General features: G+C 42.0%; 1 protein-coding gene across 1 annotated transcript in view; it reads left to right on the forward strand.

Moving 5' to 3' along the window:
* Positions 1 to 15,454, forward strand: part of Cfap58 (cilia and flagella associated protein 58) — a 98,385-nt gene that overhangs the window by 26,535 nt on the left and 56,396 nt on the right. The window contains exons 10-14 of the mRNA XM_013017658.1: positions 1,126 to 1,287; positions 1,935 to 2,081; positions 7,877 to 8,017; positions 9,022 to 9,245; positions 13,333 to 13,444. Of these exons, the coding sequence (XP_012873112.1) occupies positions 1,126 to 1,287; positions 1,935 to 2,081; positions 7,877 to 8,017; positions 9,022 to 9,245; positions 13,333 to 13,444 (786 nt within the window). The remainder of the gene's footprint in view (positions 1 to 1,125; positions 1,288 to 1,934; positions 2,082 to 7,876; positions 8,018 to 9,021; positions 9,246 to 13,332; positions 13,445 to 15,454) is intronic.

Raw genomic sequence — 15,454 nt, forward strand, 5'->3', positions numbered from 1 at the left:
GGCACTGTCCCTCAGCACCTCAGCTCAAGGCTAGCACTCTACCACTTGAGCCACAGCGCCACTTCTGGCTTTTTTTTCTGCTTATGTGGTGCTGAGGAATCGAACCCAGGGCCTCATGCATGCAAGACAAGCGCTCTACCACTGAGCCACCTTCCCAGCCCCTTTTAAGGAATTTTTAAAAGACATTTTCCCTTAACAACAACAACTACAACAACAGCTTTTGTAGACATTGAGTGGAGAATCATAATAGCATAATCTCTCCTTTATAAATGAATGGCTCATAGAGAGGAATCTGTTCATGCTGGAGTTTCTCACCCTGGTTTTTCAACCTTGTGTAAAGGAGGTGGCTCGCTGGCTTCCTATAGTTTCTCCAAGTGTGCGTGTGTTCAATTGATGGCTTAATTTGTTTTTCTTCAGTATTGTTTAACTCAGATCCTTGCACATATTGGTCAAGGGCTCAAACAATCGTGACCTGTCCCAGCCTTCTTGTTTTTGTTTTGGAGACATATCTCTTTACTTCTTTTGCCCTGGTTGACCTCAAACTCATGATTATACAGCCTCCATCTCCTGAGTAGCTGGGACTTCAGGTGTGAACCACCGCAGGGCTAAATTATTATTAGTGTTTAATTGAAGTTGTGTGAGCTTCCTTATTAGGATGGGTTTGACATTGGCAAGACAGTTATGATTGCCATCAAGGGTCAGTTAATTTGATAAATAGGTCTGTGTGGCCAAACAATTAAGTTATCTCTTATCTTTTGTCGTGCTTTGTGTTAAAAACTGTTTAAGCCCATGGCTTTCTTTTTTCTCTTCCTTTCTTTTCTTTATGGGTAGAGTGACCAGGAAAGTTTTCCAGAAAGTATTTATTCTTTTTCTTTTCTTTTTCCTTTTCTTGTAATCATAACATGTGAAGCCTTTCTAATTGGCAGAACTACAGCACAGATAAAAGATGTATTTCACCTAATCAGCTAGGTTGAATTTCTGTGTGGCACTGCAGTGATTATAGTCAGATTTGCTGATTGCTGGCACCCCTCTACCAGCCACCCCTATAAAAAATTCTATTTGCCCAAACCTATAAGCACAGATGGGCTTTAAAAACCATATTCAAACACTTCTCTCTCCTCCCAGGTCCTTATGAGCATGGAAGACATAAAAGTCCGTGAAATGCAGATTTTTGACTTCAGAAAAAGAATAGCTGAATCAGAGACTAAATTGAAGCAGCAACAGAACCTGTACGAAGCCGTGAGGTCGGACAGGAATCTCTACAGCAAAAATTTGGTTGAGGCACAGGTAAAGAATGTCTTTTATGACTTTACATGTTGATTCTTCTCCACTCTGTGCTTAAAGCAGTTGTCCAAATAGCAGGATTTAAAATCAAGAAAGAAATCTTGTGGAATTCACCTGGAAAAGATCAGTTTATGTGAAACCATCAGGCTATTTGGAATGGAAATAATACAACTAAGTAGGGCATAACTTAATAGGACTTGGAAGATTCTGGTCCTACTTTTAATTAATGTGTAGCATTTCCGTTCTCTCTCTCTCTCTCTCTCTCTCTCTCTCTCTGTGTGTGTGTGTGTGTATTAAACTACTATCAAGGTTTAGAGGACAGTATCATACTCTTATTCAATTGTAGAACTTTTTCGATTTGGAAGCTTTCAATGACAGTGCTTATTGAGTTTCTAGTTCCTATAGGAAAATAAGGGAGAAGAGAGGGTGGGGGAGAGGGAGAGTACATTTGAGTACATGTAACTATTTTGAGTTATTGCTCTATGGATAAATGCCAGAGATAAAAGAATAACTTAGTTATAGCTGCAATTGGTCAAGAAGCCATTGTCCGAGAGAGCCCCGCTTCAAAGTTCCTAACTATATACTGATCTTCTATAGGATGATAGTGACTGTTTAATTCACCATTAAACCTTCCTCTTTTTACCTTTTAGGATGAAATAACAGAAATGAAGAGAAAGTTAAAGATTATGACCCATCAGGTAGACCAGCTTAAAGAAGAGATCTCTGCTAAGGAGTCCGCACTTGTGAAGTTGCATCTGGAACAGCAGCGGATAGAAAAGGAGAAGGAAACACTGAAGGTACTCACCCCGTGCCCCCCCCCTCCCACTGGAAACTCCAACCAGCAGTCCACTCTCACCAGAGTGGAGAGGGAGGACACTCTGTGTGTGTGTGCGTATGTGTGTGTGTGTGTGTGTGTGTGTGTGTGTGTGTGTGTGTGTGAGATCGAGGAAGCTGCTGGTGGCTTTCCATTGCTAGTTTCCCAAATCCACTCGTACAAGGCATCAAGAGGCAGAGGTGTTTCCGAGCCTGGTTCTTTACAGATAGTTCCCTTGGTGGAATGGGGAGGGGAGTGGTGAGCCCCCACAACACTAGCTCATTGAAGCTGCATCAACACTGGTGACCTAGCAGGTCAGCACTGCTCCTTGGGCTTGCAGGCCAGCTACCCTCCTTTTGCATTGATAACCCAAGTTCTGCAGTGTGCTCATAGCCAGCCCTGCCAAATCCATTGCTGGTCCTACTGTAAGGTAACATTTGGTCTCATGGCTACCCATCATTGTTCCTTTGTGTGCATTACCCAGGGGTAATCAGGGTTTTATTTTCCCTTTCACTCTTCTCTTCTCACTTCCATGGGTCTAAGACCTTTGCAGCTACATGTCCAAATAGCTCTGTCTCTGCAGATCTTACTAAGATTGATCTATCTATCTATCTATCTATCTATCTATCTATCTATCTGTCTGTCTGTCTGTCTGTCTGTCTGTCTGTCTGTCTGTCTGTCTGTCTGTCTGTCTGTCTGTCTGTCTATCTGTCTGTCTGTCTGTCTGTCTACTGAGCTACAGCCCTAGGTCTTGGCTTTTTGAGACAGGGTCTCACTATGTAGTCCAGGCTGGCATCTAATTCAAGATCCTCCTGCCTTTGCTTCCTGAGTGGTAGGATTACACCACCACTCCCAGCTCAACATGTCCTTTAAAACCCAGTAGTGTAGAACACTCTGTGTCTATAAACAACAATACATAGCAAGTGATGATTGCCATTTCAAATTCTCTACCAAATACATTTTACTGTATGTATTAGTAATCTGGCCATCGTTTCTTTTTCTCATCCATCCAATAGATTTCTCTTGCATTTTATTTGCCAGAAAATGAAAAAAAAGAACTTCTACATACGTATTTATGTATATAAACAATATTTGTAGGTGGTTAAGATCCATTTGCAGGACTTATTTACAAGAAACCAGAGACTGCGTGCCATTGTTTTCTATACCTAATGGCTTTCAAAGATGATCCCTGTTTTGAAAATGTGCACCTAGCACTGGACAGAATTGATGCCTTCTTTTCCCTGATTCTACAATAGATTGAAATATAAACTCTCAATTTAATAAGAGATCTGCAATTTAATGATAGGTTTTCATGGAATTAGAACTACTGTATTCAATTAAGGCACACAGGAGTTGAAAAAGATTAAACTAACAAAAACATCTGGATAAAAAAAAGATACAGTAATTGATTTATTTGCCAGTGACTGACTTCTCTTATCACTACAGCCTGTGATAGAAAAAGAATATATAGATATAATGTTTTCTGAAATTGGAAATTTTCCTCTGTCATTGCCCTTATTTCCTTTGTTCAAAAGCAAAGTTTTTTGGAAGCAGTTTGTTTCACCCTGGCTGCAGTCCATAGTGAAGATGGGGTTTATTTATTGCTGGATGAATCAGAAGAATCTCATTACTACACTGCTCCACCAGGAGCCTCATGGACCATGTTAGCAAGACCTCAGTATAATCCATTTGTGTTATCATTCTCTCCCCTCCTCCCTCCGTCTCTTCCTCCTTCTCTCTGTCTCTCCCTCCCTCTTTCTTTCCCTCCTTCCACCCCTCTCTCTCCCAGAGGATAACAATGATTTTCACCTCTACTTCCCAAGTGATTCTCTAGTAAAAAAAATAAAAACAACTCTTATTCCAGTAAAGTCCAAATCCAAGGTAGAACAAATTACCTTCTGCACAGTCCTGATTTAGAATAAACAGCTTCCTACCTAGGACACTTATTCCCTTATTTCCTTACTGTTTGATGTTAGTTAATATTAGTTTCAGTGATGACCTTTATCATCGGGTATCTACACATACAGCCCCAAAGAAGCAGCATAATAAGATAAGATGAAGGGCTGTAGGGGGCTGTGATGGGCTGTGGGTCAGCATAGTTGGTTACTGGCTGACGTGAAGGTGATTATAAAGGCTCTGTTCTGGACAACGTGCTCTGAATAGGGAATTCTGGGTCTGAATGGCTTTGGGCCATCGAGTATAGGAAGATGATTGCTTTGGACTCACTGTGGAGCTAGGGTGCTCTTTCCCTCAGCATTTCCCATAACGGGGCAGGAATGAGGAACAGAGAGAGGATGCCTGCTTGATCTATTATTTGAGGTTATCCAAGGGTGACTTGCAATGGTGCTCCGATGGGATAATCGTGGCCTATCATTAAGCCTGTTTGAACTTCTTTAGGAAGAAAAATATGACAGCTCAGATGTTGAGCTTCAGCCTCTTGACTTTTTTTAGGGTAAGAATTTGAGTCACATTCTACACAGGTCTCTGGATTTCATGCATTCAAAGCTTGCAAACCAAAACCCTGAGAGGAAAGGGCAGATTTCCTAGTCACATTGCTCCAAAAGACATTTATCCTACAATTCTGTAAAGCTCAGTGGGTACATAATCCCTGCTGCAGGGGTAAGCCCTTGCCCGCTTGACAGACTGTGAGATGCCTTTTGACAGGACAGTCCAATTTACTACTTACCAAGTTTGTAGACATACAATTGTCAGCGTAGGTTGTCCTCATCTACATTCATCCCCATCAACCGAAAAACCTTTGTCCTATGATCCTTTTCCTTTTGCAGTCACTACCAGACTCTACTGTCTTTTCAGGATCCTAGATATTGCCAGCACATTATGGCTATGAGAGAATGTCAGGAGTCCTGGGTAGATGTGACTGCATCTGTGTCCTCCTGCCCATTCTGTCTCAGTCTCCTTTCATCAGGAAGGAAGGAAGGCAGTCACCTTGTTTCCAGACCTAACAAGCCCCCAGAGTCTGTCTCAGCATTTCAAATCATCCCACACCCGTCTGACAGCACGCTGAGTCTTAGTACATAATTCAGCAGCAAATAACACCATATTACAGACTGGCTTCTGTCACATGACAAAGTTGTTTCTGCTACTCATGACAGAGGGAGAAAAAAATCCTAATTACTGTCATGGTCGAACACTTATGGGGGCTCAGATATGGACCTGTGAGACTTGTCCAAGTTCGGCTCTTGAGATACAATGGATGCCCATTCACAAATTTGATGATCTATAGTTTATAAGCATCAATTGCAAAATTGTAAGCCGCAGTGACTAAAGGCTGTGACATGCCAATTACCACACAACCGCAGGCCACCTGAAACACTTCAACAGGTGCAAACATCTCAAATGGCACTGAAGTCACTGCTTGATGGGCTTTAGGGTGCCCAGCAGTTGCTGCCATCCTTCCTGGGCAAGACAGCTCAGATTTATAACCACTAAATGTATTAGACCCAACGTATTTTGTTGATGTTAACATTTGCTGCCAATGTCTAATGCCACATCTTGTTTACAGCCCATAAATTTATGACATAAGGAGACCACTCAGAATTTTGATATATTATGAAAAAAAATCCACCCAGCAATGCCAAATGCACGAATGGTTTTGCATTTCAGACAGATACTTTTACACACTGTTGATTGCATTTTAATATAACAGGGGTTTCGTTTTGTTCTGCTGATGGATTCTGATCAGCTCTTGGCACTTAGGAACAGAAAAGTGAGTGTTGCAGATATAGGAGAATAAAAGTTTTATTAAAGGAGACATCAGGCAAACAGGTATTTTATTGCTGTCTTTGCTGTCACCTTAAATGATTGGAGAAACAGGAAGGCTGGTACTTCACTCTCTGTCCTAACAAGCAATCCCCCTAAGTGGTAAATACTAGACCAGATCGTTTCTCAGCAAATGTTTCCTTTTGCTTATCCCTAAACCATATTTTATGAACAAACTGTCATAAACGAAACCCTTGTTTTGATAGTAGCTGGTTGCATTTAATTTGTGATACCACACATCTATTACAAGGTATACAATATCTCCTACTGTCTTGGGAAGTTTGAGGCACAGAATTTATGAATGGAGAAGACCTTTGACCTGAATTGAGTTGGTTCATAGGCAATTAATTCCAAGTGTGGATTTTTTTTTTCATGTTGGTGACTTTTCTGGGTGACTGGTCGTGATAGTCTTAATATTTACTTGAAGGAAAAAATATGTTTTTTTCTTTTACTGTCCTTTGTAGACCTGTAAGGCTCTGACATATTGAATGAAGTCTTAATGTCATTCTGTCACCTCCCTTGTGATTATCAGCATGGGTAAATGAACTCCTTTTCTTCATTTGTTTGTGACCTGGTCATTGATTCCTCCCATGCCCTGTCCACCTGGGCATGAAATCTCTCACAGATGTGTTCTTGCCTTCAAGGTGGGCAACTGGCTCCCTGGTGCAGACTCTACAGTGCATGGCACAAAAGGGCCTTCCCAGTCCTTCATAGCTGTTTGCCAGTCTTACCTTATGCACTGTCCCACCTAGTACTCAAATCCAACCCCTGGGGGGCGCTGTGCTGGCAGGCAAACTAGCTGCTTCATGGTTTCCCTGCCTGGGCCCACAGAGTCTGGAGGTTGAAAGCTCTCCTCCAGCACACACTCCTCCATTTGGGCAATGTCCATCATCTGCCAAGGAATCCATTTGTTCTTCTCAACTCCAGGCAAAAATAGGAACTCTTTCCTGTGTGCTCTCATGTCCTTTTCCACACAGGTAGATGGGATGTTCATCCTCTCGTTGGTGATTCCTGTTACCTGCAGAAGATGGGGAACCCCATCGGACTCCTCTTCTGTATTTGGTTTGGGACTATTCCGTGGAGGGATAGGCATCCATAGATCCTTATTGGAATCTCAACTCTGCTCCTTATGAGTTTAATAACCTTGGGCAAGTTATTTGGCTTTGAATTGGCTCTGTAATTGCATTTATAAAGTAGAGATAAGAGGTTTTCAATGTGTAGTATTATGTCCGGGGTGATTTTTAAGTCACAAACATGTATTTATGGAATAGAAATGGATGTATGCTTTGATGAGAAACATTTTTTTTTCCTTCCTACCTCATGAGCAGACTCAAGTGTGAGCTCTCTGAAAAAGCCTATCTGATGGTCCCTGTGGGCTGATGACTCTTCCCTTGACCTGTAATGCTATTCTCTGCATGACAAAAAAAGAGAATGAAAAATTGTTTCCTGTTTCCATAACATTAGCATATCTTTCTGTTGTCTGGAGTGGAAGTTTTGGAGGACAAGGGTCCATGTACTTTCTGTCCCAACCTTCCATACAACATGGACATTTCATTGTTGTCTTTAATTTACTTTTTGCTTTTCATGGACTTGCCCTTTGTATTAAGCCTACTGGTGGTGTGAGGACCCGAGAGGGGAGATGTGGCAGGGACTCCTGTTCACTCCACTTCTCCTCTGCACCGTTCTTAGTGAGAGAATATCTAGGAATATCAATGAAACTCCCACTGCACACATGGACCGGGGATAGAAATCCCTCCAGGGCACAGTCCAGAGAATAAACATGATCATCATCAGAAGCACTGCTGTTTCTTCACTCTGTGTGTGTGTGTGTGTGTGTGTGTGTGTGTGTGTGTGTATGTTGAAAGCTTATGTGGTTTATTAGTACAGTGTGCTCAAACCATATTAACTAAAATACCAGGGAATGCATACAAGGCACCACTGCACAGCCATGTGCTGCTGCAGAAGGAAATGTGGGTGAATCTTTTCCCTCTTCGCCAGGCTGAGCTGCAGAAGCTGAGACAACAAGCCATGGAGACCAAACACTTCATTGAAAAGCAAGAGGCCGAAGAGAGAAAACTCCTGCGAATCATTGCTGAGGCCGACGGGGAGAGGCTAAGGCAGAAGAAGGAATTAGACCAGGTAGAACCTTTCCACCATTCTCTCCTTAGTAGCTGCCAGTGCTCCGTTCTACTTTTCATTCATCTTCTGTCCTGTCTAAGCTCTGCCACCTAGTCCTTCTATGAGATCAGCTGCAGAGGCCTGTCTTGTGTTGATTAACTATGAAAGACCCTCATTTATTTCATCCAAATTCAGGAGCACCTCCCAGGCATCAACCACTCTTCCCACAGGAAGGCACTTCAGCCAAGAAGAGTGAAGTCCCTGTTCGCAGGGAGCGTATGTTCTAATGCAATAATTAGAGTTCATACGTACATGGTTTGGGAGACAGAAACTCAAGTGAATACTTTGAGGATTCAAAATAAAATACCTTCAGGGATCTGGCTGGGAGAATTTGGCCAGAACTTGGTGAGACCTGGCCTACTAGAAGATTGTTTAAATTTAAGCATTAAAAACATAGTTTGGTTGGGCACACTAAACATTTATATACAATAGTTATGCATACAGGTTCATGCCTTTAATCCTATCTACTCAGGAGGCTGAGACCTGAGGATCACAGTACAAAGCCAGGCTGGGCAGCAAAGTCCGTGAGACTCTTAACTTCAATTAACCACAAAAAAGCCAGAAGTAGAGTTTGTGGCTCAAGTGTTAGAATACTAGTCTTGAGCGAAAAAGCTAAGGGACAGAACCCACTGAGTTCAAGCCCCAGTACAGGTACACAACACACCCTCTTCCCCCTCCCCCATTCACACAGGAAGCAAAATGACACACCTAAGGCTCAAAGATTACTGGATAATTTGACTACTACTATTAGAATGGATCATTCATTGTGCACTGATTTCTTTTTCTAAGCACCTTGCAAGCTCTAGTAGGAGGAGGCCAGCATTGGTTGTGTTAGCAGGCTGTTTGTAGTGAGTACATAGCTCACATTCATTAGATGCACACAGCCTGAATGTTGCAACTGCCACAATGAAAAAAAAAAACATGACTTTCCATTGGTGTCTATGTTCCCTCCCCAACCTTTCTAGGTGGTCAGTGAACGAGACATTCTAGGATCTCAACTCGTACGGCGCAATGACGAGTTAGCTTTGCTGTATGAGAAGATCAAGATCCAGCAGTCTGTGCTGAATAAAGGCGAGAGCCAGTACAACCAGAGAGTGGAGGACATGAGGATCCTCAAGCTGGAGATCAAGAAACTTCGCCGGGAGAAGAGGATTCTGGCCAGGAGTGTGGCCAATGTAGAAGAACTCAGGTAACCTGGAGGCTCGCAGGGCTAAGGGACCGGAGGTTGTCAGTTACCTGATGTGACCTTGTGAGGGGTCATTGAGGGCCTTTATCAAACTGAAAAGTGAATTTTATATGATACAATTATCAGCAAATAGTGAGAACCACTTTTCTATAAAAATCTCTGTTGTACTGGGCGCTGGTGGCTCATACCTGTAATCCTAGCTACTCAGGAAGCTGAGATCTGAGGATCACAGTTGGAAGCCAGCCTAAGCAGAAAAATCTGCGAAACTCTTATCTCCAATAAACTACTGAGAAAAAGCCAGAAGTGGCGCTGTGGCTCAAGTAGTAGAGAGCTAGCTTTGAACACAAAGGCTCAGAGGCAGCACCCAAGCCCCGAGTTCAAGTCCTAGGGGTGTCAAAAAACAAAAAACCAAACAAAACAAGAACCAAAAAACAAGCTATATTGTGCCCATACTGTGTGACAATAACAAATTTGTTTCCTTGAGTTGGGGTGTGAGGGAATGTGGAAAAACTAATAAAATATGATTCTGGATCTTTGAAGGAAAATTTCAAGTCAGATCACAAACACAGCTAGTTACAAATGTAGAAAATTTTCTTCTCCCCACTACTGAGTTCTTTGGAATTTCTTTAATAAGGCAGCCTGTGAGGGAGATGGACCATCAACATTTAAATTCTATCCAGGTAACATTTGCCCATCTTCTTTTTTTTTTTTTTCTTCTTCTTGGAATTATATATAGGACGAAAAGAAGTGGAGAATTTAATTCTATCACTATCTGAAAATCTGTTTCCTTAGAAGTCAGCCAAATCGTCTATCTCACTCTTGATTTATCTTCTGCAGCTTTCACTTAAGTGCAGCTTTCTTCTTTCTTTAAATCTTACATTATACAAGAACTACTTTCCCTGTGGGAAAACATCACGGAGTTTTATATAGGCAATTGTGGAGGCCCAGTATTTTCTCAGTAGCTCTCCTCACTCCCCATGGGCTTGTGGAAGAACAGTCCCCTTGACCACTGTCGGGAGAAGGACATAGTCTTGATCTGTTTTTTAAATTAATTGGATTAGAAGATTATTCTAATATTTCAGTGCAGGAGGGTCAAGAATCAGGAGTTTATCCGTGTTAAGGATGGATTGATGCTTAATTTTTTATATATATTTTTTGTTGTAAAAATACTGTACAGAGGGGTTGCAGTTGGTAATGAGTACATTTCCTATGAGTATTGTTACCTCCTCCTTTGTTTTTCCCCTACCATCCCTTCCCTCTCCACCTCCCCAACTCCTCCCCCACCCAAGTTGCAAAGTTAATTTTCAACATAGTGTCTTGTACATCATTGTTACAATGGGTCAACCTATATCCTTATTTCAGTATTTTGTTATTTCCCTTCCCCTCCCCAAATTAGAAAAGTGTATATACAAGATGCAGGGCACTGACATCAAATACAGTGAAAACAGGGGTTATACTGTGGGGGAAGAACATACAAGAAAACAAAAAAAAATCACATAGCACATTTTAAATATGCTAAAAACAATAGCAAGAAAGGAAAAAAAAACACTTGTGTCCCTGTCTTGGGGCTCATTTCATTTAACATCATCTTATATGGTCATATGTACATAGCTTTTGACCATGTCTGCTTGTCTTAGACTTATCCTAGTTATTGTAAATAAAGGAAACCATGGGACCTATGTTTCTTTGGGCCTGGCTTACTTGATTTTTTTAAATTTTATTTTAGTGGCTTGTACTTCAGAGGATGAAAGTTGTATAAACTCATTGTAGAAAATGTGAGAAATGCAGGGGAAAAAACATGAAGAAGGAATCAGAAAATCACTCATAACTTTACTACCCAGAGATACTACCATTGGCAATTTAGAGACAAATTGGTTCCTTCTAACTAGCTGCTGAAAGATCTCCAGACTAGCATTAAACTTGTCAGCTCATGAGTTATTTTTATGACATACATAAAACACCAGATTTGGCCCATTCCTAGTCAATATTGCTAGTTTGTTGATAATGATGGTTTCTTGTGTGTGTGCGTGTGTGTGTGTGTGTGTGTGTGTGTGTGTGTGTGTGTGTTGGTACTGGAGCCTGAACTTGGGGCCTGGGTACCACCATTGGTGCTTTTTGCTCAAAGCTATCTTCTACCCCTTTAACCATAGCTCTACTTTTTGCTTTTTGGATAGTTAACTGGAGATAAGAGCCTCTTGGACTTTCCTATCTGGGGTTGGCCTTGAACATAGATCCTCATAGATTCAGATCTCAGCCTCCTGAGTAGCTAGGAGTAAAAGTGTGAGCCAGGGAAGTCTGGATGATAATGGGGAGACAAACTGATAAAGCTTGGAGACAAGCGGGCATGAATTCTAGTCTTAACCTTGCTACCTACAAACTGTGCCCTTGGGCAAAGTAGATCTCTGAGCTTTGGAATTGTTATACTTAAAATACAAAACACAAATGCAATGTGCCTATCACAGAGTGTAAAATGGTAAGCCATTAAAAAAGTGATGTAAATGCTGGCCATTTTGTCAGGCAGTTAATATTTTTGCCAAGGTATTCCAATGGCACTCAAGAAAAGTAAAGGGTTAAAATTGTGCTTTTAATTCTAAGCAGCTTGTTCTGAGCTCCCTGTTGAGGGAACACCTTGCAGTTAATTCTCATGGTTTGTCTTGCTAATGAGGGGAAGTTGTATTATTGGCTTAAATGAGCAATTAAGGGAAAGAGACAGTTTAGGATAGTAACCTGTGCACCCACAGCAGACCAGGTCTTGTAGTGATGTATTGCTCAAGTCAGTATCCGTCCTGCCCGTTGTCCCTCTCGAAACAACTTCTTGATAGGGCTCAGAATGGCCATGGCACATGGCCTGTCAACAAAATCTTCTGTCTGAAGATTTAGCATGTTTGAGCTGGAGCTTGGGCTTTAGGAGTTTTTCAGCGATCTGTGTCCATTAGTTGTGAGATCTAAGGTAAAAAAAAAAAACTGTAGCTCAGTGTGTCTCAGTCCTGGTCCCATGCTACAATTCCCAGTAGGACTCGAAGGCCTATGATGTCCCAGTCAGGTACCAGATCCACCCTGAGGATTGGATTCAGGCCGGTGTGACTGCAGCATGCTGAGGTTGGGTTGCTCTGCCCTGATGGTACCATATCGTCACGTGTGCCTCTGTAGCTGGCAGTCAGTCCCCACGTGTGGGATGCAGACTGCTCACTCACTGCAACTGTAAAAACATTTAGAAACACTGACAAGTGTACTGAGATGGTCATAACTCACATTTCCATATACTTCTAAATTCTTTCAATGTTCTGAATCAAGATTCTGAAGGTTGGCATGATTTTTATTTTCTTCTTAAAGAGAAAGCAGTTCTTTTTTAAAATTAAGATTCTGTTATGGGTATACATTAGCTGTACAAATGGGATTTTAATGTGACATTTCCATTCATGCAGACAATCTACACCATCAACCCATTCCCTCTATTCCCCTCCCATCTCCCTGTCCCCTTCTTAAAGTTCATTTCAGCAGGTTTCACTGTTCTGGTTTCAGAATGCAAATAAAGTAATAGTGAAGGCGAGCCTCAGACTCTCCTGGAATGGGTATCATTTGTGTTCTGCCCAAATTTTAGGAGGCTGGTCTCAGGGTTCACAGCAATCTCCCGCCTTCCAATTTATAAAATAATATTTTTATTATCCTTAAGTAGTTGTACAGGGGCTGGGAAGGTGGCTCAGTGGTAGAGTGCTTGCCTTGCATGCATGAGGCCCTGGGTTCGATTCCTCAGCACCACATAAGCAGAAAAAGCCAGAAGTGCTGCTGTGGCTCAAGTGGTAGAGCACTAACCCTGAGCTGAAGAGCTGAGGGACAGCACCCAGGCCCAGAGTTCAGGCCCATGACTGACAAAAAAAAAAAAGAGACTAGTTGTTCAAAGGTGGGGGTGTCTCAGGTCAACATGTCAGTTTGGGAGTCGAGTGCATCTTGATCCATGTCACTCCTTCCTTCATTCTCCCCCATCTCTAACTCCAACTTGTTATATCAGCTTGTGTGCCCTCTTAAAGGTATGATATTCAAGTGGGAGAATTTCTTTGCAAAAAACAAAACAACTCACATTTGTCTTTAGGCAGGAGCTTTTTCACGTGCAAAGAGAATTCCTGAAGGAGAGGACCAGGTGCCGGGCCCTGGAGGAGGAGCTGGAGAACCCCATGAACGTGCACAGATGGAGGAGGCTTGAGGTAACATCCGGCAGGCATCCTTCCCGGCCCCAAATCTCTACCTGCTCTAGGCTTCTAACCACCAGCACAGTGACAAGCTCTTTAGTTTAATGCTGTACAAATAGTTACCTGGAATACAAGACTAGATCAAATGGAATTTGGGTGGTTCCAGAACCAGATGTTTCTTTAATTTAAAAGTCTTGGACAAAGCCTGACACCAGTGGCTCAAGCCTAAAATCCTAGCCTCTCAGGAGGGTGAGATCTGAGGATCATAGTTCAAAGCTAGCACGGGCAGGAAAGTCTGGCAGATCCTTAGGCCCAACTAACTAGCAAAATGCTGGAAGTAGACCTGTAGCTCAAGTGGTAAAATGCCAGCCTTGAGTGAAAAAGCTAAGAGACAGCATATAGGCCCCGAGTTCAAGCTCCAGGACCAGCATACACACACACACACACACACACACACACACACACACACACACACACACCTTAGATAAAGATTTTTCTGTCCCTCAAAGACCTAGTGCAAGCTACGAACCAGCTTGCCAATAGACATTTATTTTTTTCTTGTTTAGACAGTTTTTGGTTTGCCAGTTACCCTGCCAAGTAGCTGTTATTCTTGGGTTGTTAAGTGTCTTTAGCTTTATTGGCCATCAGTCTCTGAGCTGTTTTTCACATTTTTTTTCTCTCTTGCAGGAAATCTGGTTCTGAAAATTAGCTCTGGAAGGACTAGCTTGAGTGACTCAATCCCTTACTTTGAAAGGACATAGAGACATAGCTCAAGTCCCCTTGGTAGAGGATGGATAATGCATTTCATATTCTATTTTAGGACTTCTTCATGGGCATTACCACTAGCACTGCAAAGAACAATGAAAGCCAAACACTGCCAACTCAGGTCATAGACAACCCTCTCCTTTAGTTATATCTAGCACTGGGGGCACCAAGAGGGGCTTCCACCAAATGAACAACTGCAGTGTTGAGAGCTGTATCTATGCTGTGAGAACTCTCAGTGTGAGGTGAAAAATCAGTCAAGGAGACTTTTGTTTCATTTTTTCCCTATTTGAATGAAGAAAGCATTAAAGCTAATGCATTATAAATTGTTATGTAAACACGAGGCCTGCATTTTTACAACACCCAGAACTGTCAACTGAACAAGTGCCAAGTCTAGCCCCAGTAGATGGGCATTCGTTGGTACAGTTTAATGTTTCTTGAGCAGAGTCAGAGTCTATGTCACTGATTTCAAGTGCCCCAAGAAAGGTGGTGTTTGCTAACCCAATCATAGTACAGGATCTGCCCGGGAAAGTGGTCCTGAAAGATTTTTTAAAAATCCTTTTAACATCACATAAGATTAGTCCAAGTGTTTTCAAACACATCTTTAAAGATTCCAAGTCCAAGTCAATTTCTATTAGAAAAATTTAGAAAACAAGTCTGGGAGTTGAAAATATTTAGCTGCCAGATTAATTCGAAACATCAGTGCAGTTGAAAGTGAAGCAGGAGGACACACGGTCAGTTTACATCCTTAGCTCTTGTTTGAATTGTACATAGATAGATTCAAAAGGAGCATCAAAGTGTTATTGGTTGATGACTCCATTTGAGAGCAAAAAGCCATGGCTGTGTTCTACTGCCAATTATCAGCAGAAGTCCCCATCCAGGAAACCTTCTCCACCGTGGGCTGTAATACATCTTCTGGTTAACAATGCCCAGAGGGGAATCCTGAGGCTAAGTGAATCAAGGAACCCTGTCTCATTCCTATGGAAACCAGAGGTAGTAGGGAAAGCCTGAAAGCATCTTAATGAAGAGCCATAGCTTTTGGACTTGGACATAGCTAGGCTCAAATCCAGTTCTGATCTTTACCAGCCTGGGCAAATGATTTCACTTCTCTGAGCCTGAGTTGTCTTCTTTGTAAAAACAGAAGATGAATGTTGTCTTTCAGGTTGTCAGATGCTAGATGGTGGCAAAAAGCAGGTATCATACAAAGTAGCTATTGTTGTTAATACTCCTCTTGGAGGAATAAATATATCCTAGGTATATAGA

The sequence above is a fragment of the Dipodomys ordii genome, unplaced genomic scaffold (assembly GCF_000151885.1).
Source record: "Dipodomys ordii isolate 6190 unplaced genomic scaffold, Dord_2.0 Scaffold36, whole genome shotgun sequence".
NCBI classification, from domain to species: Eukaryota; Metazoa; Chordata; class Mammalia; order Rodentia; family Heteromyidae; genus Dipodomys; species Dipodomys ordii.